The 25,396-nt window shown below is 42.4% G+C and overlaps 1 protein-coding gene and 1 long non-coding RNA gene across 3 annotated transcripts in view; one reads left to right on the top strand and one right to left on the bottom strand.

The window, feature by feature from the left end:
- LOC138664828 (uncharacterized) overlaps window positions 1–25,396 on the bottom strand; it is a 617,141-nt gene that overhangs the window by 86,759 nt on the left and 504,986 nt on the right. The window lies entirely within an intron of this gene.
- Window positions 1–25,396, top strand: part of LOC138664827 (signal transducer and activator of transcription 5B) — a 233,500-nt gene that overhangs the window by 164,289 nt on the left and 43,815 nt on the right. For both annotated transcript variants that reach the window (XM_069751807.1, XM_069751808.1), the window contains 3 exons: window positions 3,347–3,503; window positions 5,555–5,644; window positions 5,796–5,970. In XM_069751807.1, the coding sequence (XP_069607908.1) occupies window positions 3,347–3,503; window positions 5,555–5,644; window positions 5,796–5,970 (422 nt within the window). The remainder of the gene's footprint in view (window positions 1–3,346; window positions 3,504–5,554; window positions 5,645–5,795; window positions 5,971–25,396) is intronic.

Raw genomic sequence — 25,396 nt, 5'->3', positions numbered from 1 at the left:
CCTAGAACTACTAAGTGGAATAGTATAAAAAGTGGCCACAGATTGGCTCATCAGTATTATGTCATAGTGGACATCTGCTCTGACTGAACGGTAAAGGCTGCAGTCAATCAGCGGTGAGGGCACATTGATTTTTGTCTTACATGAGGCCCTGAATTCATTAAGCAGGGGTTGTTTCCTTTTGTTGTGAGAGTTACTGGGAATCTTCCAGAAAATGATGAATACTGGCCGCTGTCAAGAGAAACTGGCCAATCTGAACTGGTGAGAAGCAACAACTCCACTAAACTGTATCGTCTACAGGCTGGTTTGTGCCCAACCAGACACACTTAAAGGGACTCTGACAGCACAGAAGGACTGTGCAAACCAAGCACAGGCCCAGTGCATACTTGGCGTGGCCAAAAATATAAGTACACCTTACTACCTACACTTGTTTTCATTGTCTCTACCCCCCATACCTACCCATCCTCTCCTCTTCGTCTTTATAGAGCCACAGACTGGGTGAGATAATAATAATAATCTATAATAATAATAATCTTTATTTATATAGCGCCAACATATTCCGCAGCGCTTTACAGTTTAACAGTTTCAAACACAACAGTCCTAAGTAACAATGTTAACAATACAATAATTAAAGCAAAATAAGACGACCCTGCTCGTGAGAGCTTACAATCTATAATGAGGTGGGGGAGATAAAGTACAGGTGTGTATTTCCAGTGATGTATTTACAATGATGGTCCAGCCATCTTCAGGGGGTGGGGGATAGATGGAGATAGTGAATGGGTTACACACACACACAAACATAAAATGACTTTGATTAGGGAACGTGATAAGCCGCTCTGAACAAGTGTGTTTTGAGGGAGCGCCTAAAACTATGCAAATTGTGGATGGTTCTAATATCTTGGGGTAGAGCATTCCAGAGGATTGGCGCAGTACGGGAGAAGTCTTGTAGTCGGGAGTGGGAGGTACAGATTAGTGCAGAGGTTAGTCGAAAGTCGTTTGCAGAGCGCAGTGGTCGGTTTGGCCGATAGACAGAAATGAGGGAGGAGATGTAAGGGAGTGCCGCACTGTGGAAAGCTTTGTGGGTGAGAAACAAGTACTTTGAATTGGATTCTATAATGAATGACAGCCAGTGTAACAACTGGCGAAGAGCGGACGCGTCCTAGTAACAATTAGCCACATGGACATCCCTGGCTGCTGCATTAAGGATAGACTGGAGAGGAGAAAGTCAAGTAACGGGGAGGCCAATTAATAGAGCGTTGCAGTAGTCCAGGCGGGAGTAGATCAAGGCGACACTGAGGGTTTTTGTTGTTTCCATGGTGAGAAAAGGGCGGATTCTAGAGATGTTCTTTAGGTGTAAGCGACACGAGCGGGCAAGAGATTGTATATGGGAGGTGAAGGAGAGATCGGAGTCAAACATAACACCCAGACAGCGCGCCTGCTGCCAGAGGTGTTATTATGGTGCCACCCACGGAGAGGGTAATGTCAGATTTAGGGAGGTTAGCAGATGGTGGGAGCAGAAGAAGTTCAGTTTTGGAGAAGTTGATTTTCAGATAGAAAGCAGACATGATGTTGGAGACTGCAGACACAGTCAGTGACGTTCTGTAGTACAGTAAGGGGGTAAGGTCAGGGGATGACATATATAGTTGTGTGTCATCGGCATAAAGATGGTACTGAAAGCCAAATCTTCTGATGGTATGTCCAATTGGGGCCGTGGAGAGAAGAGAAGGGGGCCAAGGACTTAGCCCTGAGATACTTCGACTACGAGAGGAAGAGGAGATGAAGTGGAGCCAGCGAACAGAACACTGAAGGAGCGGTCAGAAAGATAGGAAGAGAACCAGGAGAGAGCAGCGTCCTTAATGCCTAGTGACGGGAGCCTAGAGAGCAGGAGAGGGTGGTCAACAGTGTCGAAAGCTGCAGAAAGGTCAAAAAGAATGAGCATAGAGCGGTCACCATTTTGCTGTCTGAAGGTCATTGGTCACTTTGATGAGTGCAGTTTCTGTCGAATGTAGGGGCGGAAGCTGGACTGTGAAGAGTCTAGGAGGGAGTGAGTGGAGAGGTGATGGGTAAGGCGGGAGTAGGCTAGGTGCTCCAAGAGTATAGAGATGAAGTGGAGATTGGAGACCGGTCTGTAGTTATTTGTGCAGGATGGGTCGAGAGTGAGAGGGTCGAGAGCGGGTTTCTTTAATAGTGGAGTAATGATAGTGTTTGAAGGAGGAGGGGAAAATGCCAGAGGAGAGGGAGAGATTAAAGATTGTAGTTAGGTGAGTAGTGACGACTGGAGATAGAGACTGGAGGAGATGAGAGGGAATGGGGTCGGTAGTGCGTGTAGTTGGACGGGAAGAAGAGAGGAGCCTAGAGACTTCTTTGTCTGTCATGGGATCAAATGTGGAGAGTGAGCCAGGGGAGATACAGGGAGGGATGGGAGTCACTGAACTTGGTGATTGGGAGCAGATTTCCTGACGGATATTGTGTATTTTCTCTATAAAGTGGGAGGCCAGGTCATCCGCTCAAATGTCTGTGAGGGGCTTGTGCTTTTGGCCTGAGGAGGAAGTGAAAGGTGTCAAAAAGTTTCTTGGGGTTGATGGATAGTGAGGAGATCAGGGTGGTGAGGTAGGTCTGTTTGCCGGGGTGAGGGCAGAATTATAGGTTCTTAACATAAATTTGAAGTGTATGAAGTCTTCTGGTGTGCGAGTTTTCCTCCATAAGCATTCAGCACTCCTAGAGCATCGCTGGAGAAATCGAGTTAGTGATGTGAGCCAGGGCTGTTTTCCTCTGTATTTGGAGGTTCTGAGGGTGAGGGGAGCTACTTGATTGTCATTGTAGTGATGTATAGCCAGATCAGGACAGGAAAAAGAGGAGATAGGGGACAGTGATGAGTGTAAGGAGTCTGAAAGTGTATGAGGGTTAATGGCTTGTAGATTTCTGAATGTGTGGTAGGTAGGAGTGAGCGTGAAGGAGAGAATGTTGTGGTCAAAGAGGGGAAGCGGTGAGGTATTAACAATTCTATGCAGATAGGAGGGGGAGGAGACAGACAGCTCCGCCTCCTCCTCCCATCTACATAGAATTGTATCCATAGCAGCTGCCATCTCCTATCTCGTAATAGGACAGTCGAATAAAGGTTTTACCTCAAAAATGAGAATTTTCATGACGACTGATCAGTCCTGACCGACAAAGAAGCAGATTTCCCTGATGAGATATATTACAGAGTTGCTTATCTTCACATGTACTATTGATTTATGAAATAAAAATTAAACCAACAGTTACTCTTTACATTGTATGTTGAGAGCATAGCATTAAGCATGTGAAGACGACAAAATGATTAATATAATACAAATATGTAATTTACCAGGGACTCTGTGGACCCAGAGAACCCACAGGACAGTATGAAAGCCACCCAGCTGCTGGAAGGGCTGGTGCAGGAGCTACAGAAGAAAGCCGAGCATCAAGTAGGCGAGGACGGCTTCTTACTGAAAATTAAACTTGGCCATTATGCTACACAGTTCAAGGTAGGATGAGAAATGACCAAGTTATATAAACTATATAAATAATCCTATAGTTTGTATCCACATAACTACATTTAAATGTTCACATACAATTTGTATAAAAATTTGTGAGAACATTGAATTTTATATCCTGCAACGATTATCCATTACAGCGGCATTTAACGCACACAAACCAGATGCCCGTTATTAGCTCCGCCCATGGGCGCCCCTTTTACATGATCATGGGTTGCCGATGGGTTGGCATCACGACCCAGGGTCTGCAGGAGGCCCCTGTGGTTGTCAATGCCAAACTGCTAGCAGATGAGCATTTTTGGCACACATAGCAGGGCTGCAGCACAGGCGATCAGATGATTTTTTTTAATTATTTAAAAAAAATTTAAAAAATAAAAAAGGAGCGCAAAAGTTCAACTCACTCCCTTTTTGCCCCATTCGAAATAAAACAATTAAAAAAACAAATTAAAAATATACATATTTGGTATTTAAAATAATTAACCCCTTAATGACCAGGCCAGTGTCACTGTATCTGGTTATAACTCTGGAATTCTACATCAAATCCCAGTAATTTTGATTGTTTTTTCGTGTTGCATTATAATTTATGATAATAGTAAATTTAGGTCAATATGTTTTTTGTTTATTTATATAAAAAAGTATCAAAAATTTGTCAAAGATGTAAAAAACGATTAGCAATTTTGCAAATTTTGAATGATTACCTTTTTAATCCAGATAGTCATACCACAGAAAAGCATTAATGAATAACATTTCCCTCATGTCTGCCTTACATCAGCACCATTTGTAAAATGTTTTAAAAAGTTTAAAAATGTAGCAGTATTTTTTTTTCATTTTTTCAAGGAAATGTACAAAATTTATTTTTAGGGACCTATCCAGCTTTGAAGTGACTTTTAGGGGTCCTATATACTGGAAAAACCCCAAAAGTGATACCATTTTAAAAACAGCACCCCCTGCCATTCTGAAAACTGCTGTCAGGTAGTTTATTAACCCTTCAGGTGTTTTTCAGGAATTAATGTATTTTTACCACCTAAATGTTGCTAACTTCTGAACAGGCTGCTGTAGTCGGTAGACTCTTAGGCTGTGTGCACACGTTGCTGTTTTTTCGCGTTTTTCCCCGATAAAAACGCTATAAAACCGCAAAAAAACGCATACAATAAGCATCCCATCATTTAGAATGAATTCCGCATGTTTTGTGCACATGATCGCGGAAAAAACCGCATTGCAGTAAAAAACGCAGCATGTTCATTAATTTTGCGGGGTTTTTTTTGCGGATTTCCCACTACAAAATGCATTGGGAAATGTCCGGAAAAAAAAAAAACGCACCAAAAACGCATGCAGATTTCTTGCGGATTTCTTGCAGAAAATTTCAGGTTTTTCTCAGGAATTTTCTGCGAGAAATCCTGAACGTGTGCACACAGCCTTAGGGTAAGTTCACACATGTCTTTTTTGCTGCTTTTTTTTCTGCAGCAAAACCTGATCATCTTGGCAGGAAAGAAACTGCGTCAAAAATGCAGGTTTAGTTGCGTTTTTGGACCGTATTTGGTGCGTGTTTTCTTCTCTTTGTCCAGGCTAATGTCCTTGGATTTTCAGCAGCAAAAACACAGCAAATAATGATACCCGTGTTTTTGCTGCGTTTTTGCAAGCCCTCACTTGGCCATATTGAAGTGGAAAAAAAAAAGGCTCTGGGAAGAAGGTGAGCAAAGGTGGAAAAGGGGTTAAGCTCCAAATACTAAGACTGGAATTAGAAGTGTGAAATGGGGCTCACTGTGTACCTTTTATTTAAAGTATTATGGTAAAGTGTGCCCTACGTGATGTTCATAATAAACATGGGACCGCTACCATTATTGTATAAAATAGATATGGAAAAAACATACGGCACAGTAGTTGGTGGGGGGTAACAGATGTCACAATGCTCCAGCAAGTTGGTTCTGCGGATCAGTGGGGTATAAAGGGGTAGACCTACACAAACCAAACAAAGTTAAGTTGGTGATTTTTATTTTTTATTTTGAAGTCTTTAAGTAAAGTTTTCTTCCCCCTCCTTGCAGAATACATATGAAAGGTGTCCAATGGAACTGGTTCGATGCATTCGACATATCTTATACCACGAGCAGAGACTGGTGCGTGAAGCATCAAACGTAAGTCTGCATCTAAACCAAAGTCCTTAAAGGAATAGTTTACCTTTGTTTGTGCTCCATTTGCTCATCCATATGAATATGATCAAAATGGTTGGATGCATTCACTTACCATTTTCACATATTATTTTATGGACTCTGATTTCTCCTGCAGTCGAGTTCACCGGTTGGTGGTCTTGTCGACACCATGTCTCAAAAGCACCTCCAGATAAACCAGACATTTGAAGAACTGAGACTTATTACTCAGGACACAGAGAATGGACTAAAAAAGTTACAACAGACACAAGAGTATTTCATTATTCAGTATCAGGAAAGTCTGAGAATTCAGGGTAAGTGCCATTTACACCTGATTCAGGGAACTCTTCATTATATGCTATGCTTCTTCATATTTTCGAATTTAGATGTTTTTTCAGCGAGTTGCTTAATGGCTACGGAGCTCTGTGACATAGAAAAAATATTTTTAAATTTTAGTGGTTACATATTAGTTATTAAAATGGCATTACAGTTTACAGTTTTAATTCGTTCATTTTCATCCCTGTAAATATGCAGTTAGCTGCCTGATCCAACTTTCAGATTTTGCTCTTATGTTAATGTCTTCCTCAGTAATATAGCCTACATGTGAGATTTGTGTGTACCAGGGTACTGCTCTCTTAGCTGATATGTCAGCATAGCTTCTATCCTGCACTTATTTTTTCTTCATGTGATTATTTATCTATAGACTATTTTCTCTGCCCTCTTTGATACAGTAGGTACTTTCTTCCCTGTCCACATTGTAGAAATCTGTGTATCTCCTGTAATCTCTATCAGGGAGAGAAGAACGTGTAAAGGGAGAGAGATCCATCAGTAGATGGAGCTCTGATGGATTTGTAACATATTTGCAGATCACTCAGCTAGATGAAAGACTTTCAGGCACTTTGCAGTAGCAAATGTTAGAAAATGTTTAATTATGGCTATTTAGGAAATGGTGAAACTTTGGTTTATATTTTATGTAACCTTATATAATGTACCTTTTTTCCATATTAATATGTCTGTATATATCTATCCATCCATCCATTCATCACTATGTATGCATATTTTGAAAATAAATCCTAAAATCTTGCAGTTTTCACCCTGACCACTAAACCTCTATCAGTTTTTTTAGAGATTACTTTCCAGGCACTTACCTCATTACAATTCTTATCACAAAGCATTACATTGACAGATGACACCTATTTATAGATACCATAATTTCCATCATAGGTGATGGTCACAGCTCACCTCTTTTATCTCCCTGCTCAATGATCTTGGTGCAGATCACAGAGCATGCTGAGAATATTCCCCCATAGAAGTCAGTGAACATCTCCAGTTTATGGTTTGTTATTCCTTGTACCGGCTGTAAAGCAGATGTCTGAATGTTAGCAGAAGCTCAGAAAGAGTGGATGACCCTTATAATCACCTGAAGAAAATAGATTTGAGAAAATTTAATCTAGATATATCTTGTTTAAGTAATAAAAAAAAAACATAGTTGATGTATTTCCTTCAAGTACCACTTCAGTGGTGGGTTTTTTCCATTGCTGAAGTGGTGCGTTAATGTACTTATCCTCCGGGGTCTTCATCATTATTCCAGGCCTCTCCAGTCCTGCGGCACCATCTTGTGAGCACAGCTTCTGACTGGCTGGAAGTCACAAGCTACATCACAAGCTCTCAGTGTAAAGGTACCGTCACACTTAGCGACGCTACAGCGATACCGACAACGATCCGGATCGCTGCAGCGTCGCTGGAGAGCTGTCACACAGACAGCTCTCCAGCGACCAACGATGCCGGTAACCAGGGTAAACATCGGGTTACTAAGCGCAGGGCCGCGTTTAGTAACCCGATGTTTACCCTGGTTACCAGCGTAAAAGTAAAAAAAAAAAAAAACACTACATACTTACATTCCGGTGTCTGTCCCTCGGCGCTCTGCTTCTCTGCCCTGTGTAAGCACAGCGATGACGTCACTGCTCTGCTTTCCGGCCGCTGTGCTTACACAGGGCAGAGAAGCGGAGTGCCGAGGGACAGACACCGGAATGTAAGTATGTAGTGTTTTTGTTTTTTTTTTACTTTTACGCTGGTAACCAGGGTAAACATCGGGTTACTAAGCGCGGCCCTGCGCTTAGTAACCCGATGTTTACCCTGGTTACCAGCGAAGACATCGGTGTCACACACGCCGATTCAGCGATGTCAGCAGGAAGTCCAGCGACGAAATAAAGTGCTGGACTTTCTGCAGCGACCAACGACATCACAGCAGGATTCTGATCGCTGCTGTGTGTCAAACTGAACGATATCGCTAGCCAGGACGCTGCAACGTCACGGATCGCTAGCGATATCGTTTAGTGTGACGGTACCTTAAGTCTATGAGGCCAGAACGAGGCTCTCATAGACTTGTGTTGAAAAGCGACCTCCGCGCCGCTCTATTAAACAATGGAGCTGCTAACAGGTGACTTTTCTTCAGAGACCGACGGGAGTGACGCTGGAAAAGGATGAAGGCGGCAGCAGGTAAGTATGAGACAGGGGGCAGGGGTATTACATTTCAAGTACCCTCAAGTGACACAATAAAAAAAAATAAACCCGCAGGAGTGGTGCTTTAAATTATTTTCCTACTTGTTTACAGCTCCCCTGATATTGTGTCATCAAGAACACTTTATATTTTACTGCAGGTTATAATTGAGATCCAAACTGCTGGAGACAGCTAGTAATGGGAATTTCTCCACAGCTATGGGATGCTTCTCATTTTAGTTTTACGTTATGTTCTGCACATGTGCTGGGAATCTTCCCGGCGCATGCATCAGATGCACCATTAAGTCGCCATGCACTCAAAGTAATTTAAAAAAAAATTTTTTAATTTTTTTTATTTACATTGTTCTCCAAGGGATGAAACTTCTGAAGTATAACTCTAGTGTTGCCATTTTAATAGAGCCTGATGAAGGTCCACGTGATTTATCTGGTAATCTTCCCGTAAAAAGTACTGATCGATTAACTAGAAAGTCAGTTGGTAATCCTTTAGCTTAATTTTGTTTGCTGCAATCATTGTCAGCAGATGATCATGCATTTGTTGTCATTTATTCCCATACAGTTTCATTATTATTGGCAGCTCCTTTCCGGTTTACATAAAGGCATGTGCTGCCAACTTCTAGAATTTCTGTGTCCACACAAAAGATGCGATCAAACTGCAAATGAGTCTTTGCTGTTTTGGTGGGACGTGTTTACACAGGGCAGTGATCTAGAATGAACGCTCTTATGTAGTATAGGATGTTGTGGATTGTTATTGAACCCATTCATGAGCCCTGACATACATATACATCAGTGTTGGGGTGCTCATGTATGGAGTAGGCTAGGAGCTCGGCCCACTTTATACCGGGGAGGTGCTTTACATCCAGCATCTGCCTTTAACAGCAGTGACTGAAGCTGGTTACATTTGCTGGCTTTTAACCATTTCGATGCAACTGTCAGTTATAACTGCCTTTAAATAGTTCAGTTGTCTGTACACACATTCTACCACCCCCTTCTAGCTTCATGGCATTTTGGGGTCTACTAACCCCATAACCTTCATCTTTGTGCTCCTATGAAGCCCAACTTCTGGCCTGTGGCTGGGCTTCATTGAAGAACGTCTGTTTCTATGTGAAAAATACTTGTATATTTACTAAATTTAAAAAGAAATGTTTCTGTAATATGTATGTTTTTGTATTTGCAATTTTATCACATTATATATATATATATATATATATATATATATATATATATATATATATTATACTAGATGGTGGCCCGATTCTAACGTATCGGGTATTCTAGAATATGTAGGTAGTATATAGCACAGGCTACGTACTATATTGCACAGTGACGTAGTATATAACAGCGCTACGTAGTATGTAACACAGCATACGCAGTATGTAGCAGAGCTACGTAGTATATAACACAGCCACGTAGTATATAACATAGCCACGTAGTGTATTGCACAGCTACATAGTGTATTGCACAGGCACGTAGTATATTGGTCAGCCATGTAGTATATAGCAGAGCCATGTAGTATATAACATAGCCACGTCGTATATCGTAGTATATTGCACTGCCACGTAGTATATAACAGCCACGTAGTATATTGCACAGTCGACGTAGTATCTAACAGAACCGACACAACAACATAGTATATTGCACAGCTACATAGTATATAGCACAGAGCATGTAGTACCGTATATACCCGAGTATAAGCAGACCCTCCCCCCCTTCATTTTGCCACAAAAAACTGGGAAAACTTAATGACTCGACTATAAGCCTAGGGTGGGAAATGCAGCAGCTACTGGTAAATTTCAAAAGTAAAAATAGATACCAGTAAAAGTAAAATTAATTGAGACATCAGTGGGTTGTGTTTTTGAATATCCATATTGAATCAGGAGCCCCATATAATGCTCCATAAAGTTCATTATGGCCCCATAAGATGCTCCATATTAAAATATGCCCCATATAATCCTGCATAAAGGTTAATAATGGCCCCATAAGATGCTCCATAGACATATTTGCCCAATATAATGCTGCGCAAATGCTGATTATGGCCCCATAAGATGTTCCATAAAGATATTTGCCCCATATAGTGCTGCACAAACATTGATTATGGCCCCATACAGACACTTGCCCCATATAGTGCTGCACAAACGTTATGGCTCCATATAGTGCTGCACAAACATTATGGCCCCATATAGTGCTGCACAAACGTTATGGCCCCATATAGTGCTGCACAAATGTTATGGCCCCATATAGTGCTGCACAAACGTTATGGCCCCATAGATGCTCCATACAGATACTTGCCCCATTTGCTGTGATAAAAAAAAAAAATCACATACCTCTCTGTCGCTCAAGCCCCCGGCGCTTTCAATATTTATGTGGTGATCGTTCTGGCACCGCTCCATCTTCAGCACTGACGTTCAGCAGAGGGCGCGCACTAACTACGTCACCGCGCCCTCTGACCTGAGCGCCACTGCTGAAGATGGAGCCGCGCCGGAACGAGGAGCAGGTGAGTATCGCGCAGCACTCCCCCTCCCCGTTATACTTACCTGCTCCTGGCGCTGTGCAGTCCCTGCTTCCCCGGCGCTGCAGCTTCTTCCTGTAGTGAGCGGTCACCTTTACCGCTCATTACATTAATGAATATGCGGCTCCACCCCTATGGGAGGTGGAGCCGCATATTCATTACTGTAATGAGTGGTACCATGTGACCGCTCAGTACAGGAGGAAGCTTCCGGCGCCGGGAAGCCAGGGACCTGCAGGGACCGCGCCAGGAGTAGGTGAGTATAACTAGACAGCCCCCGCTCCCCCTCACCTGCCGACCCCTGGGTATGACTCGAGTATAAGCTGAGAGGGGGACTTTCAGCCCAAAAAAGTGGGCTGAAAATCTCGGCTTATACTTGAGTGTATACGGTATATTGCACAGCCACGTAGTGTATTGGACAGTCACGTTGTATATTGCACAGTCATGTTGTATATTGCCCAGCTACATCATATATAGCACAGAGATGTAGTATATAACAGAGCCCACGCAGTATGTAACAGCTCACGTAGTATATAACAATGTGGGCACTATATGCGTGGTTAAAAAAGACTTAAAAAATAAACATATTCTCAACTTCCGAAGACCCCTTGAAGTCCTGGCGCCTGTGTGCGGTGCACGCTCAGCTTCCAGTCCCAGGTTTGGTATGAGCGCAGGACCTGTGATGACGTCGCGGTCACATGACCGTGACGTCATGGCAGGTCCTTCTCGCATAGCATCTTTGGCTCTGGAACCTGCCGCTTGCATTGCCGAGGACAGCAGGCGACGTCGGAGGGTGAGAATAACCTTTTTTTTAATTATTATTATTATTTGTAATACCCATACGCAGCATCAATAGTAAAAAGTTGGTCACACAGGGTTAATAGCTGCGTTAACGGAGTGCATTACACCGCGGTCCGTTAACTCTAGCATTAACCCTGTGTGAGTGCTGAGCGCTGACTGCAGGGCAGTAAAGTAGCGGACATTTTGCTGCCAGGCTACGGCCGTCGCTGATTGGTCGTGGCAATGGTCGTGGGCATTTGCCACGACCAATCAGCGACTTGGATTTCCATGACAGACAGAGGCTGCAACCAATGGATATCCCAGACAGACAGACAGAAAGACAGACAGACGGAAGTGACCCTTAGACAATTATATAGTAGATACTAGCTGAAGAGCCCGGCGTTGCCTGGGCATAGTAAATATCTGTGGTTAGTTATAGCACCTCACTTCTCTTATTTTCCCATCACGCCTCTCATTTTCCCCCTCACATCTTAAATTTTCCCCCTCACTCCTCTCATTCCCCCCTCACTCCTCTCATTCCCCCCCTAACACTTGTCATTTCGACCTCACAGCTGTCATTTTCAGATCACTCCACTATTTTGCACTCACACCTTTTCATTTTCACCTCACACCTCTCATTTTCACCTCACACCTCTCATTTTCCCCTCAGTATATACATGTTTGTCATCTCCCTTATATATAGTATACACCTGTATGTCATTTCCTGTATATAGTATATACCTATATGTCATCTCCACTGTATATAGTATATACCTGCTGAATGTCATCTCCTCCTGTATACAGTATATACCTATGTGTCATCTTCTCCTGTATATAGTATATACCTGTATGTCATCTCTTCTGTATATAGTGTATACCTGTATATAGCATATACCTGCTGTATGTCTTCTCTATATACCTATTTGTCATCTCCTCTTTCATATAGTATATACCTGTGTCATCTCCTCCTGTATATAGTATATACCTGTATGTCATCTCCTCCTGTATAGAGTATATACCCGTGTGTCATCTGCTCCTTCTCCTCTTTCATATAGTGTATACCTTTGTCATCTCCCCCTGTATATAGTATATACCTGTATGTCATCTCCTCCTGAATAGAGTATATACCCGTTTGTCATCTGCTCCTGTATATAGTATATACCTGTGTCATCTCCCCTGTATATAGTATGTACCTGTATGTAGTAATCTCCTGTATTAGACCTTGTTCACACGTTATTTGGTCAGTATTTTTACCTCAGTATTTGTAAGCTAAATTGGCAGCCTGATAAATCCCCAGCCAACAGGAAGCCCTCCCCCCTGGCAGTATATATTAGCTCACCCATGCACATAATAGACAGGTCATGTGACTGACAGCTGCCGTATTTCCTATATGGTACATTTGTTGCTCTTGTAGTTTGTCTGCTTATTACGGTAATCAGATTTTTATTTTTGAAGGATAATACCAAACTTGTGTGTGTTTTAGGGCGAGTTTCATGTGTCAAGTTGTGTGTGTTGAGTTGCGTGTGGCGACATGCATGTAGCGACTTTTGTGAGATGAGTTTTGTGTGGTGACATGCGTGTAGCAACTTTTTGTGTGTCGAGTTGCATGTGACAGGTTAGTGTAGCAAGTTGTGTGCAGCAAGTTTTGCTCATGGCGAGTTTTGCGCGTGGCGAGTTTTATGTGTGGTGCGTTTTGAGTATGTGCAACTTTTGCATATGTTGCAACTTTTGTGCATGTAGCAATTTTTCCGCGTGTGCAAGTTTGGCGTGTAGCGAGTTTTCCATGAGGTGAGTTTTGCACGTGTGGCTAGTTTTGCATGTGGCGAGTTTTGCATGTGGCAAATTTTGCGCGTGGCGAGTTTTGAGCTTTGACTTTTGTGTTTCGACTTTTATGTGGCGAGGTTGGTGTATGTGTGGTGAAATGTGTGCTGAGGGTGGTATATGTGTTCAAGCACGTGGTAGTGTGTGGCGCATTTTGTGTGTGTGTTCATATCCCCGTGTGTGGTGAGTATCCCATGTCGGGGCCTCACCTTAGCAACTGTATGTTATGTACTCTTTGGCGCCATTGCTCTCATTCTTTAAGTCCCCCTTGTTCACATCTGGTAGCTGTCAATTTGCCTCCGACACTTTTCCTTTCACTTTTTCCCCATTATGTAGATAAGGGCAAAATCTTTTGGTGAATTGGAAAGTGCGGGGTTAAAATTTCACCTCACAACATAGCCTTTGATGCTCTCAGGGTCAAGACGTGTGTCTGTGCAAAATTTTATGGCTGTAGCTGCGACTGGGCTGATGCCAATCCCGGACACACACACACACACACACACACACACACACACACACACACACACACACACACACACACACACACACACACACACACACACTCAGCTTTATATATTGTGTGTGTATATATATATGTACTAGATGGTAGCACGATTCTAACGCATCGGGTATTCTAGAATATGTATGTAGTTTATTTATGAAGACCTTGGAATAATACATTGAATACACGGGATTTGGCCAACCGCAACCAATTAGCGAAGCGTGGTTCAAATTCCACGCCAATTCGTGACCAAACTGCGCCTGTCACTGATTGTTTGCAGCCAGCCACGTAGTATATTACACAGCCACGTAGTATATTGCACAGCCACGTAGTATATTGCACAGCCACGTAGTATATTGCACAGCCACATAGTATATAGCACAGCCCACGGAGTATATTGTTATGATCTGGTGATTAAGGAGCGACATGCGTCTAGCTCTGAGCAGGTGGCAACTATACTGACCGCAGTCCCTAAGCTCAACACAACACTAGAAGTAGCCGTGGAATGCTCCTAACTCGGCCTAGGCATCTCGTCACAGCCTAAGAGCTAACTACCCCTAAAGATAGAAGCAGGAAAACTATCTTGCCTGAGAGAAAATCCCCAAAGGATAGATTAGCCCCCCACAAATAATGACTGTGAGAGGAGAAGGAAATGACATACGTAGTATGAAACAAGATTTAGCACAGGAGGCCACTTCTAGCTAAATAGAAATAGTACAGAACAGAACGCTGTGCGGTCAGTAAAAAAAAACTAGAAAAAGTCCACCGCAGAGAAATGCAAAATTCTCCACACCTGACTAAAGGTGTGGAGGGCAAACTCTGCTGCCCAGAGCTTCCAGCTTAGCTGAATAGATCCATACTGAAAAGCTGGACAAATGAACAAAAACAAAGGAAGTGCTGAACAACAAAGTCCACAACAAGAGAACCGCAAAAGGACAAGCAAGGACTTAGCTTTGATGAACTGGTCAGAGTGTCAGGAAAGTCCTAAGAGCAATGACTCCAGGCAGGAACAATTGACAACTGGAATTGAATGAGGGATAAGGCCAGACTAATATAGCCGAGCCAGAAAGACGATCAGTGAAAACCGCTGCTGAAGCTAAATCCAAGAAGCAGCCATACCACTCAAAACCACAGGAGGGAGCCAAAGAGCAGAACTCACAAAAATGCTACTTACAACCACCGGAGGGAGCCCAAGAGCGGAATTCACAACAGTATATAGCACAGCCACGTAGTATATAACAGCCCACATAGCAAATAGCACAGCCACGTAGTATATTGCATAGCCACGTAGTATATTGCACAGCCACGTAGTATATTGCACAGCCACGTAGTATATTGCACAGCCACGTAGTATATTGCACAACCATATAGTATATAGCACAGCCCACGGAGTATATAGCACAGCCACGTAGTATATAACAGCCCACATAGTAAATAGCACAGCCACGTAGTATATTGCATAGCCACGTAGTATATTGCATAGCCACGTAGTATATTGCACAGCCACATAGTATTTAGCACAGCCACGTAGTATATAACACAGCCCATAGAGTATATAGCACAGCCCACGGAGTGTATAACAGCCCATATAGCATATAACACAGCCACGTAGTTTATAACACAGCCACGTAGCATATAACACAGCTCACGTAGCGTATAACACAGCCCACGTAGCATATTGCACAGCCCACGTAGCATATTGCACAGCCCACGTAGCATATTGCACAGCCCACGTAGCATATTGCACAGCCCACGTAGTATATTGCACAGCTCACGTAGTATATAGCAATGTGGGCATCATATCCCTGTTAAAAAAAGAATCAAAATAAAAAATAGTTATATACTCACCTTCCGTTGGCCCCGGATCCAGGCAAAGCGTTTACCGATGCTCCTCGTGCGCTCCGGTCCCAAGAGTGCATTGCGGTCTCGCGAGATGATGACGTAGCGGTCTCACGAGACCGCTACGTCATCATTTCGCGAGATCGCAATGCATAGGCAGCGTCAATAGTAAAAAGTTGGTCACGCGGGGTTAATAGTAGCATTAACGGAGTGCGTTACACCGCGGCATAATGCGGTCCGCTAACGCCGCCATTAACCCTGTGTAAGCGCTGACTGCGGGGAGTAAGGAGCGGCCATTTTGCCACCGGACTGCGCCCGTCGCGGCTTGGTCGTGGCTGTTTTGGGATTTCCGTTACAGAAAGAAAGACAGACAGACAGAAAGACGGAAGTGATCCTTAGACAATTATATAGTAGATATATATACTAGATGGTGGCCCGATTCTAACGCATCGGGTATTCTAGAATATGTATTTATGTATGTATATAGCAGCGACATAGTATATAGCACAGGCCACATAGTATATAGGACGAAGGCAGACGCCGAAACGCGCGTCGGGGTTCGGCACATCCCTGGGACACACTCACCATATAGCAGGTAATATCCATGGCTGGTTTTGTCCTATAATACTGACACCTTACTTTGTTTTGGCACTGTCTATTAGGTGCTCTATACCTATTTGGTTTTTTGGTCCTTTTGGCCCTTATCTAGTTTAGTCAACAGTATTAGCTGGTACCATCTCCTATACTTCTGCTAGCACTTTATTTGGAATCCTCCAGCCCATTGTTTATACTTTTGCACATGCACTTTACAATATGTTAGTATTTCATCTACCTTTTGACACCGCTGTATGGTCTACCAAAACGGTCTATTGATACGGATAAATTTATCATCATACTTTTTTGTATTAATTTTGTACTATTTATATGTCCCTGGTGATGTGCTGTGTTTGGTATTCTTTCCCACCGTTCCACTGTATATTTTATAAATAAATATTGTTATTTCACACTTTATTTTGGACTTTTGTCTCGGTTCTTCTTCGTTTTTTTTTATAGTATATAGGAGCCATAACACAACCAGGGAAAACTCAAACATAAGAGACCCAAAGGAGTATATAACAAATATTTATTGATACAATATAACAAAGCAAGATAAACACTACCAAGCAGGTAAAAGACAGATACAGGTGGTCCGCATAAATAACAATAGCCCAAACCCTGACCATGTACTGAAAAAAATAGCACTAATACTAAAGAAATAACAAAATCAAAAAAATATAGTATAATTGTGCAAATACCAAATGTAAATTCTAAAGTGCAAATGCTAGCTAAAGTGCTGTAGTAATACAGGTGCTACACTAATTAAGCCACCCAGGCCCCATTCAAAACCTATGCTGGAAGCACACCAATCCTAAATAGTATGCAAAGTGCATGGAGTGCCAGGATAGGGAGAGATGGGATAAAGTGCACACATATGTATAAGGTCAGGGGATGCCAAGAATAATAAAGTACGTAAAAGGAGAAAATACCTACATGCAGAAAACCATCTGAAGTCCTAGCCTGCCGCCTCAACGCGCGTTTCGCCGGTCTTCGTTTGCAATATCGGAAATCGGTATCGGAATCCATATTTAAGTGTAAAATAAAGAATTAAAATAAAAAATATTGCTATACTTACCCTCTGACGTGCCCTGGTACTAACCGGCAGCCTTCCTTCCTAAGAATCAGCGCTTGAAGGACCTTCGGTGACGTCGCGGCTTGTGATTGCTCGCGCGAGCGGTCACATGGGCGGTCGCGCGACCAATCAAAAGCCGCAACGTCATCTAAGGCCCTTCACGCGCTGATTATTTTAATTATTTATTTTACACTTAAATATAGATCCCAGGGCCTGAAGGAGAGTTTCCTCTCCTTCAGACCCTGGGAACCATTGGAAACCCAATGCACTGCATTGGGTTTCGTGTTTCGGCCGACCCCGACTTTTTTATAGGATCGGCCGATCTCACTCGACCCGACTTTTGAAAAAGTCGGGTTTCGTGAAACCTGACCCGATTTTATAAAAGTAAAAGTCGCTCAACCCTAATTGGCACTGTTCGAAAAATCATGTGATGCTTCTCTAATTTGTGTAATTAACAGCACCTGTTACTTACCTGTGGCACCTAACAGGTGTTGGCAATAACTAAATCACGCTTACAGCCAGTTGACATGGATTAAAGTTGACTCAACCTCTGTCCTTGTGTGTACCACATTGAGCATGGAGAAAAGAAAGAAGACCAAAGAACTGTCTGAGGACTTGAGAAACCAAATTGTGAGGAAGCATGAGCAATCTCAAGGCTAGAAGTCCATCTCCAAAGACCTGAATATTCCTGTGTCTACCGTGCACAGTGTCATCAAGAAGTTTAAAGCCCATGGCACTGTGGCTAACCTCCCTAGATGTGGACGGAAAAGAAAAATTGATAAGAGATTTCGACGCAAGATTGTGCGGATGTTGGATAAAGAACCTCGACTAACATCCAAACAAGTTCAAGCCGCCCTACAGTCCGAGGGTACAACAGTGTCAACCCGTACTATTCGTCGGCGTCTGAATGAAAAGGGACTGTATGGTAGGAGACCTAGGAAGACCCCACTTCTTACCCCGAGACATAAAAAAGCCAGGCTGGAGTTTCCCAAAACTTACCTGAAAAAGCCTAAAACGTTTTGGAAGAATGTTCTCTGGTCAGATGAGACAAAAGTAGAGCTTTTTGGGCAAAGGCATCAACATAGAGTTTACAGGAGAAAAAAAGAGGCATTCAAAGAAAAGAACACGGTCCCTACAGTCAAACATGGTGGAGGTTCCCTGATGTTTTGGGGTTGCTTTGCTGCCTCTGGCACTGGACTGCTTGACCGTGTGCATGGCATTATGAAGTCTGAAGACTACCAACAAATTTTGCAGCATAATGTAAGGCCCAGTGTGAGAAAGCTGGGTCTCCCTCAGAGGTCATGGGTCTTCCAGCATGACAGTGACTCAAAACACACTTCAAAAAGCACTAGAAAATGGTTTGAGAGAAAGCACTGGAGACTTCTAAGGTGGCCAGCAATGAGTCCAGACCTGAATTCCATAGAACACCTTTGGAGAGATCTAAAAATGGCAGTATGGAGAAGGCACCCTTGAAATATCAGGGACCTGGAGCAGTTTGCCAAAGAAGAATGGTCTAAATTTCCAGCCGAGCATTGTAAGAAACTCATTGATGGTTACCGGAAGCGGTTGGTCGCAGTTATTTTGGCTAAAGGTTGTGCAACCAAGTATTAGGCTGAGGGTGCCAATACTTTTTGTCTGGCCCATTTTTGGAGTCTTGTGTGAAATGATCAATGTTTTGCTTTTTGCTTCATTCTCTTTTGTGTTTTTTTCATATAAGACAAATTAAATGAAGATAATAATACCAAAGAATTTGTGTTTGCAATCATTTTCAGGAAGAAACTGAGTATTATCTGACAGAATTGCAGGGTGTCAATACTTTTGACCACAACTGTATGTTACAACTGAAAAGTCCTGGGTTCGAATCCCACCCAGGACAACATCTGCAAAGAGTTTGTATGTTCTCTCCGTGTTTGCGTGGGTTTCCTCCGGGCACTCCGGTTTCCTCCCACATTCCAAAGACATACTGATAGGGAATCTAGATTGTGAGCCCCATCGGGGACAGTGATGATAATGTGTGCAAAACTGTAAAGCGCTGCGGAATATGTTAGCGCTATATAAAAATAAAGATTATTATTATTATTATTAAAAGTCCAAATAAGGCTCTGTGCACACTTTGCAGTTTTTTTCGTGTGTTTTCGCATCTTTTTCCCCATGCAGAAATTGGCCAAAAACATTATAGAATCCTTATGCCAGCTAATTCAATGAGAATCCTGAAGTGTTGTGCACATAATCAATAATTTTCCTTGAGTATTCTCAGTGTGTTTTTTTCTGCAGCATGTCAATTCCTTGTGCGGATTATTAGCGTTTTTCACCCATTGACTTACATTGAGTCAGTGAAATCCACAGCAAAAACGCAAATATAAAAATGTTTGCAGATTTGCTGAGTTTTCATTTGCATTTTTACGGCGTGGTGGTTCTGATCAGCGGTAACGTTACCGCTGTCAGAGCGCTTGCGGGGTCACACTGTCAGATGTTGACGTGACCCTGCAGAGATACTGTGATCCGTGGTAAAAAGCTTTACCGTAGGTCAGCAGGTGTCGACTGAGACTACTACTTCCATCAGGCTACGTCTGCTGTCATTGATAACAGTGAAAGCAGGAGCCGCTGATGGAAGAAGTAGTCTTTCTGCAGCCAGGGCCTGTGCTCAAACTAAATAATATATATACAGTACAGACCAAAAGTTTGGACACCTTCTCATTTAAAGATTTTTCTGTATATTCATGACTATGAAAATTGTACATTCACACTGAAGGCATCAGAACTATGAATTAACACATGTGGAATGGTTTTCACTTCACAGGTGTGCCCTGTCAGGTTTAATAAGTGGGATTTCTTGCCTTATAACTGAGGTTGGGACCATCATTTGTGCTGTGCAGAAGGCTGGTGGATACACAGCTGATAATCCTACTGAATAGACTGTTAGCTGCTTTTTTCTTGCCATAATAAAAATTCTAAGTAAAGATAAACGAGTGGCCATCATTACTTTAAGAAATGAAAGTCAGTCAGTCTGAAAAATTCGGAAAACTTTAAAAGTGTCCCCAAGTGCAGTGTCAAAAACCATCAAGCGCTACAAAGAAACTGGCTCACATGAGGACCGCCCCAGGATAGGAAGACAAAGAGTCACTTCTGCTTCTGAGGATAAGTTTATCCGAGTCACCAGCCTCAGAAATCGCAGGTTAACAGCAGCTCAGATTAGAAACCAGGTCAATGCCACACAGAGTTCTAGCAGCAGACACATCTCTACAACAACTGTTAAGAGGATACTTTGTGTAGCAGGCCTTCATGGTAAAATAGCTGCTAGGAAACCACTGCTAAGGAAAGGCAACAAGCAGAAGAGACTTGTTTGGGCTAAAGAACACAAGGAACGGACATTAGACTAGTGGAAATCTGCTTTGGTCTGATGAGTCCAAATTTGAGATCTTTGTTTCCAACCACCGTGTCTTTGTGCGACGCAGAAAAGGTGAACGGATGGACTCTACATGCCTGGTTTCCACCGTGAAGCATGGAGGAGGAGGTGTGATGGTGTGGGGGTGCTTTGCTGGTGACACTGTTGGGGATTTATTCAAAATTGAAGGCCTACTGAACCAGCATGGCTACCACAGCATCTTGCAGCGGCTTGCTATTCCATCCGGTTTGCGTTTAGTTGGACCATCATTTATTTCTCCTTCGTCTCATTGGGGGACACAGGACTGTGGGTGTATGCTACTGCCGCCAGGAGGCTGACACTAAGTAGACAAAAAAAAATTAGCTCCTCCTTCGCAGTATACACCCTGACACTGACCCAGACAGATCCAGTTTATGCTTAGTGTCCGTAGGAGGCACATCTCTGGGTTTCCCCAGATGCATTTTTTTTTTGCCTTTATTTATGAAGATGAGACAGGGGCGACGGACCCTTTTGAAGGGGTCCGATCTCCCCAAACCAACAACGGGCGAGCACGTGGAGTGTCGCCTCCACGTATCCTCTCCCGCAATGTGGGACCTTTTGCTGGACTAATCCCTAACCACCCTAAGGTAACGAAAACCTAGGTTGTACAGGCATACATGGTCTGTCTGTGCAGCCTCCACTTCATCACCAATGCTCTGACTGCGGTGATTAAGGCTACGTTCACATTTGCGCAACGTACAACGCAAATATGAACGTATGCACAAACGCGTTTTGCGACGCATGCGTCGCTTTTTGCATGGTTTTGGGCGCAGGAAAAACTGCATCATGCAGCGTTCCCTGCGCCCTGACTCATGCGCTGCAGCGACGTATGCAACGCAAATGCAACGCATGTCCATGTGCCCCCATGTTAAATATAGGGGCGCATGGCGCGTGCGTCGCCGCGTCTGCGCCCGACGCAGCCGGGAGCGGCGCAAATGTGAACGTACACTAAAAGAGGCGGAAGGTCCCTCTCCTCACCCCCTGAAGGGCTGATGGAGTTAGGGTGCCTCCACCTTCATATATATATATTTGTGTGTGTATCAGGGTGGATTTGATTTAAATCTAACTGATTTAAATCACGATTTAAATCACTAGTCAGTAAGGCTTGATTTAAATCAGTGAGTTAAATCAAAGTTTCTACCTAAACTAGTTCTTGCTACTTTAACATGCAAGTAGATGAAGATTTTTAGAATCACTTTTTATATTACTTTTTTCTCCCCAGTTTAATGGGTTAATCATTCATATTTGGACACCACTGTTCTGTTGTACTTAGGAAGGAGAAAAATAATCCTGACCTTAATAACAATTTAAATAGATTTATTCAACTGAAACAATAACAACATTACAGCATAAGTTACTTGCTTAAACAAACATCCATGTTTGTTAACTAATTTGGCTAAGCAAAATATATATATATTATAAGAAACTTAGACTGTCAGCCCAGCCGACACATGAAAAACTTAAATACTACTGTCCCTGCTGTCCTCTGTAGCTCACTTGTCGTCATCTTCATCATCATCATCTTCTTCTTTGTTCCTATTCATAATCTGGAAAAGAAAAACAAGCTTACCTGCTTTATTGGGTCCCAACCGATTTCTCAATTTAGAATGAATGAGTCCAAAGGAAGAGAATATTCTTTTAACGCCTGCAGAAGAAGCTACTGCTGTTAAAAGTGAAATCATTACTTGAACAGTCTCTAAATCCAAGCGCTTAAGTGACTTCCACCAGTTTACTGGTGTAACCTTCCGTAAAATATCTTCAGCAAACATATATTTCTTGAATGGTTCCCCCTTAGCTCTGAAGTTTATTATAGTTGGCATTAAAGATGGATGATTGCTGGATACCCATGTCATAGCTAACTCCTCTTCCTCAGCACTTAGGTTTTGACCCTGATATTGGATATTGACAATAGTTGCCAAAAAAAGAGCTGGAGTCAGTGCTTGTCCCATTCGTTTGTTTACTGCTTGTAATTTAATTCTGTCCATGTGTAGTTCTGTTTTTAAGTGTTCACTCAGTTCCTTCCAAATTTCAACAGCAATAAAACAGCTATTTTTCTGTATTTTGTTTAAAGCTTGAGAGATGGGTTTCAGGAAGCTCAGCATATGTTCAACATTTCTCTTAAGCCCAATGTTGAGGATTTTGGCCATCTATTTTATCTCGATTTTCTTCACAAAGTGTCATCAGAATAGGCCAGTTTTTGATGTACTGCTCAAAACAGTCCACCACAGAGTTCCATCTAACATCTTGTGGGAGCGTTAGCTTGGTTCCACCCATCCTTTTCAGAGCTGCTGCAGCAAAATGATTATTACGGAAGTATTTAGCAATTTCAACAACATTAGCCTTTATTTCTGGAACACTTAAGTCTTTGGCTAAGAGGTGCAGCAAATGAGCACTGCAACCATATGTTATTAGCAGCTTTGTATTCCCTCCCTGCTCTTCTAAATCTCTTCTCATCTTGGATACGTTTGCAGCATTGTCAGTGATCAACCTGCTTACTAGACATTTGAATTTTTGTTCACATGTCGTTATAGCTTTTACTGCCACTTCTTGTAAGTATTCTGCTGTGTGTGAATTTCCTGACGTATCAGTTGTTTGTGCAAGGAAGACTTTACCTTCTTCTGTGGTTATACAAGCACATACAATAGGATCATTGTGGACATTACTCCACCCATCAATACTTAGGTTAACAATTTTACCCTCCAGAGCTGTTGCAAATTGCTCCATTTCTCTGTCATACACTTGATCCAGCAGTTTCCCTGCAACATCAGCTCTGCTGGGTGGACTGTATCCTGGTCTCAGTGACTGAACCATATTAATGAAATGTGGGTTCTCAGTCAGACGGAAAGAAGAGTTCGTTGCATAAATAAACTTGGCAATTTTTTCATCAATCAACTCTTTTTCTAATCTGCTAGTTCTTATCACAAATCTATCTATGGTGGTTCCAGGAGGTAAAGGTTTTTTCTTCCTTTTGGGTGATGGTGATATGTGGCTGTGGGTGTCTGATGATGATGCTGCTGCTAATGAAGCACTATCCTAGATGGATAACTCTGAAACTGTAGAACAGGATGATGGTGATCTTGGAGGTGGATAGTTTCCAGAATCCATGAATTCCCCTAAACAAAAAAAGTCAATGCTGTTATTTTATTGTTTATACAATTTCTGCTTATTGTACACAACACATCACTGCCCCTGCCCCAAAAGGAATATTTGTTTTACTTCATAACTGTACCAAATGACAGTAACATGCAGTAATAATAAGAAATATAATTTTTCTCACACATGACAGTTCAGTCTTTAGAAATAGGATTCAATAAAAATGTTTACCAACCTGAAGATCCTGCCTGTTCAGAAGTGTTTCTTTGGTCATCTTCATCACCGCACTTCTCATGATGTTGCCTCATTCGCGCCACCAGGCCTTGCATCTCTTTGTGGCATCGTTTGCATTTTGCACGCATGCCTGCCTTACCGATAGGCGAAGGAGCTTCATTAAAATATTCCCAAACTGGGTCTCTTTTACGGCCTGCTGCCATTATAAGGAAAGAATGTAATAAACCTCAGATCTTACACACAAACAGATCCAGACTTGTCTGTCTGTGGCTATGCTGCAGTATTGTGCTCAAAGTTTCACTTTCATTTTCTTGTCTGCTTGCCCTTCCTCCTCCTCACACTTAGATTCACATTCTTCTTGTGTTGTGCAGATCTATTCCACTTCAAACAATCAGAAACATATTGTCTAACTTCTTGGACCTGGCACTGAAGGGGTTGATTCTGTATTCATAGGTTGGTAGAACAATAGGATTAAGGTCTTTTTCTCAACTCTGTTCATGTTGTAACATTTTTGCCGTGAAGAAGAGGCTGGGACCTCTGCGGAGTCAAATTCAGTTTTGAGAACTGCGTAAGTAAAGCGAGCGTCTGTGATAATATAGGAGAGAAACTGCCCACTAATCCTACAGAAACCTCTGGAAGAGCATGGCATTGTGAATGTTACACATATACAGCCTTTATTCTACTTAGTTAAACAACTCGGCTTTATCTCATGATGGAAGAACCTTTGGATGGTAAAATATTTTCCTCAAAAAGCAGTTTATTGAAAAAAAATCCGATTTAAATCCAAAAAATCAGATTTTTTTTTTTTTTAAAACATTGATTTTTATCCACCCTGGTGTGTATGTATGCATACAGTGGGGCAAAAAAGTATTTAGTCAGTCAGCAATAGTGCAAGTTCCACCACTTAAAAAGATGAGAGGCGTCTGTAATTTACATCATAGGTAGACCTCAACTATGGGAGACAAACTGAGAAAAAAAAATCCAGAAAATCACATTGTCTGTTTTTTGAACATTTTATTTGCATATTATGGTGGAAAATAAGTATTTGGTCAGAAACAAACAATCAAGATTTCTGGCTCTCACAGACCTGTAACTTCTTCTTTAAGAGTCTCCTCTTTCCTCCACTCATTACCTGTAGTAATGGCACCTGTTTAAACTTGTTATCAGTATAAAAAGACACCTGTGCACACCCTCAAACAGTCTGACTCCAAACTCCACTATGGTGAAGACCAAAGAGCTGTCAAAGGACACCAGAAACAAAATTGTAGCCCTGCACCAGGCTGGGAAGACTGAATTTGCAATAGCCAACCAGCTTGGAGTGAAGAAATCAACAGTGGGAGCAATAATTAGAAAAT

The sequence above is a fragment of the Ranitomeya imitator genome, chromosome 2 (assembly GCF_032444005.1).
Source record: "Ranitomeya imitator isolate aRanImi1 chromosome 2, aRanImi1.pri, whole genome shotgun sequence".
Classification (NCBI taxonomy): domain Eukaryota; kingdom Metazoa; phylum Chordata; class Amphibia; order Anura; family Dendrobatidae; genus Ranitomeya; species Ranitomeya imitator.
The sequence above is the reverse complement of the archived record's forward strand: the minus strand, read 5'-3'. Positions and strand labels throughout refer to the sequence as shown.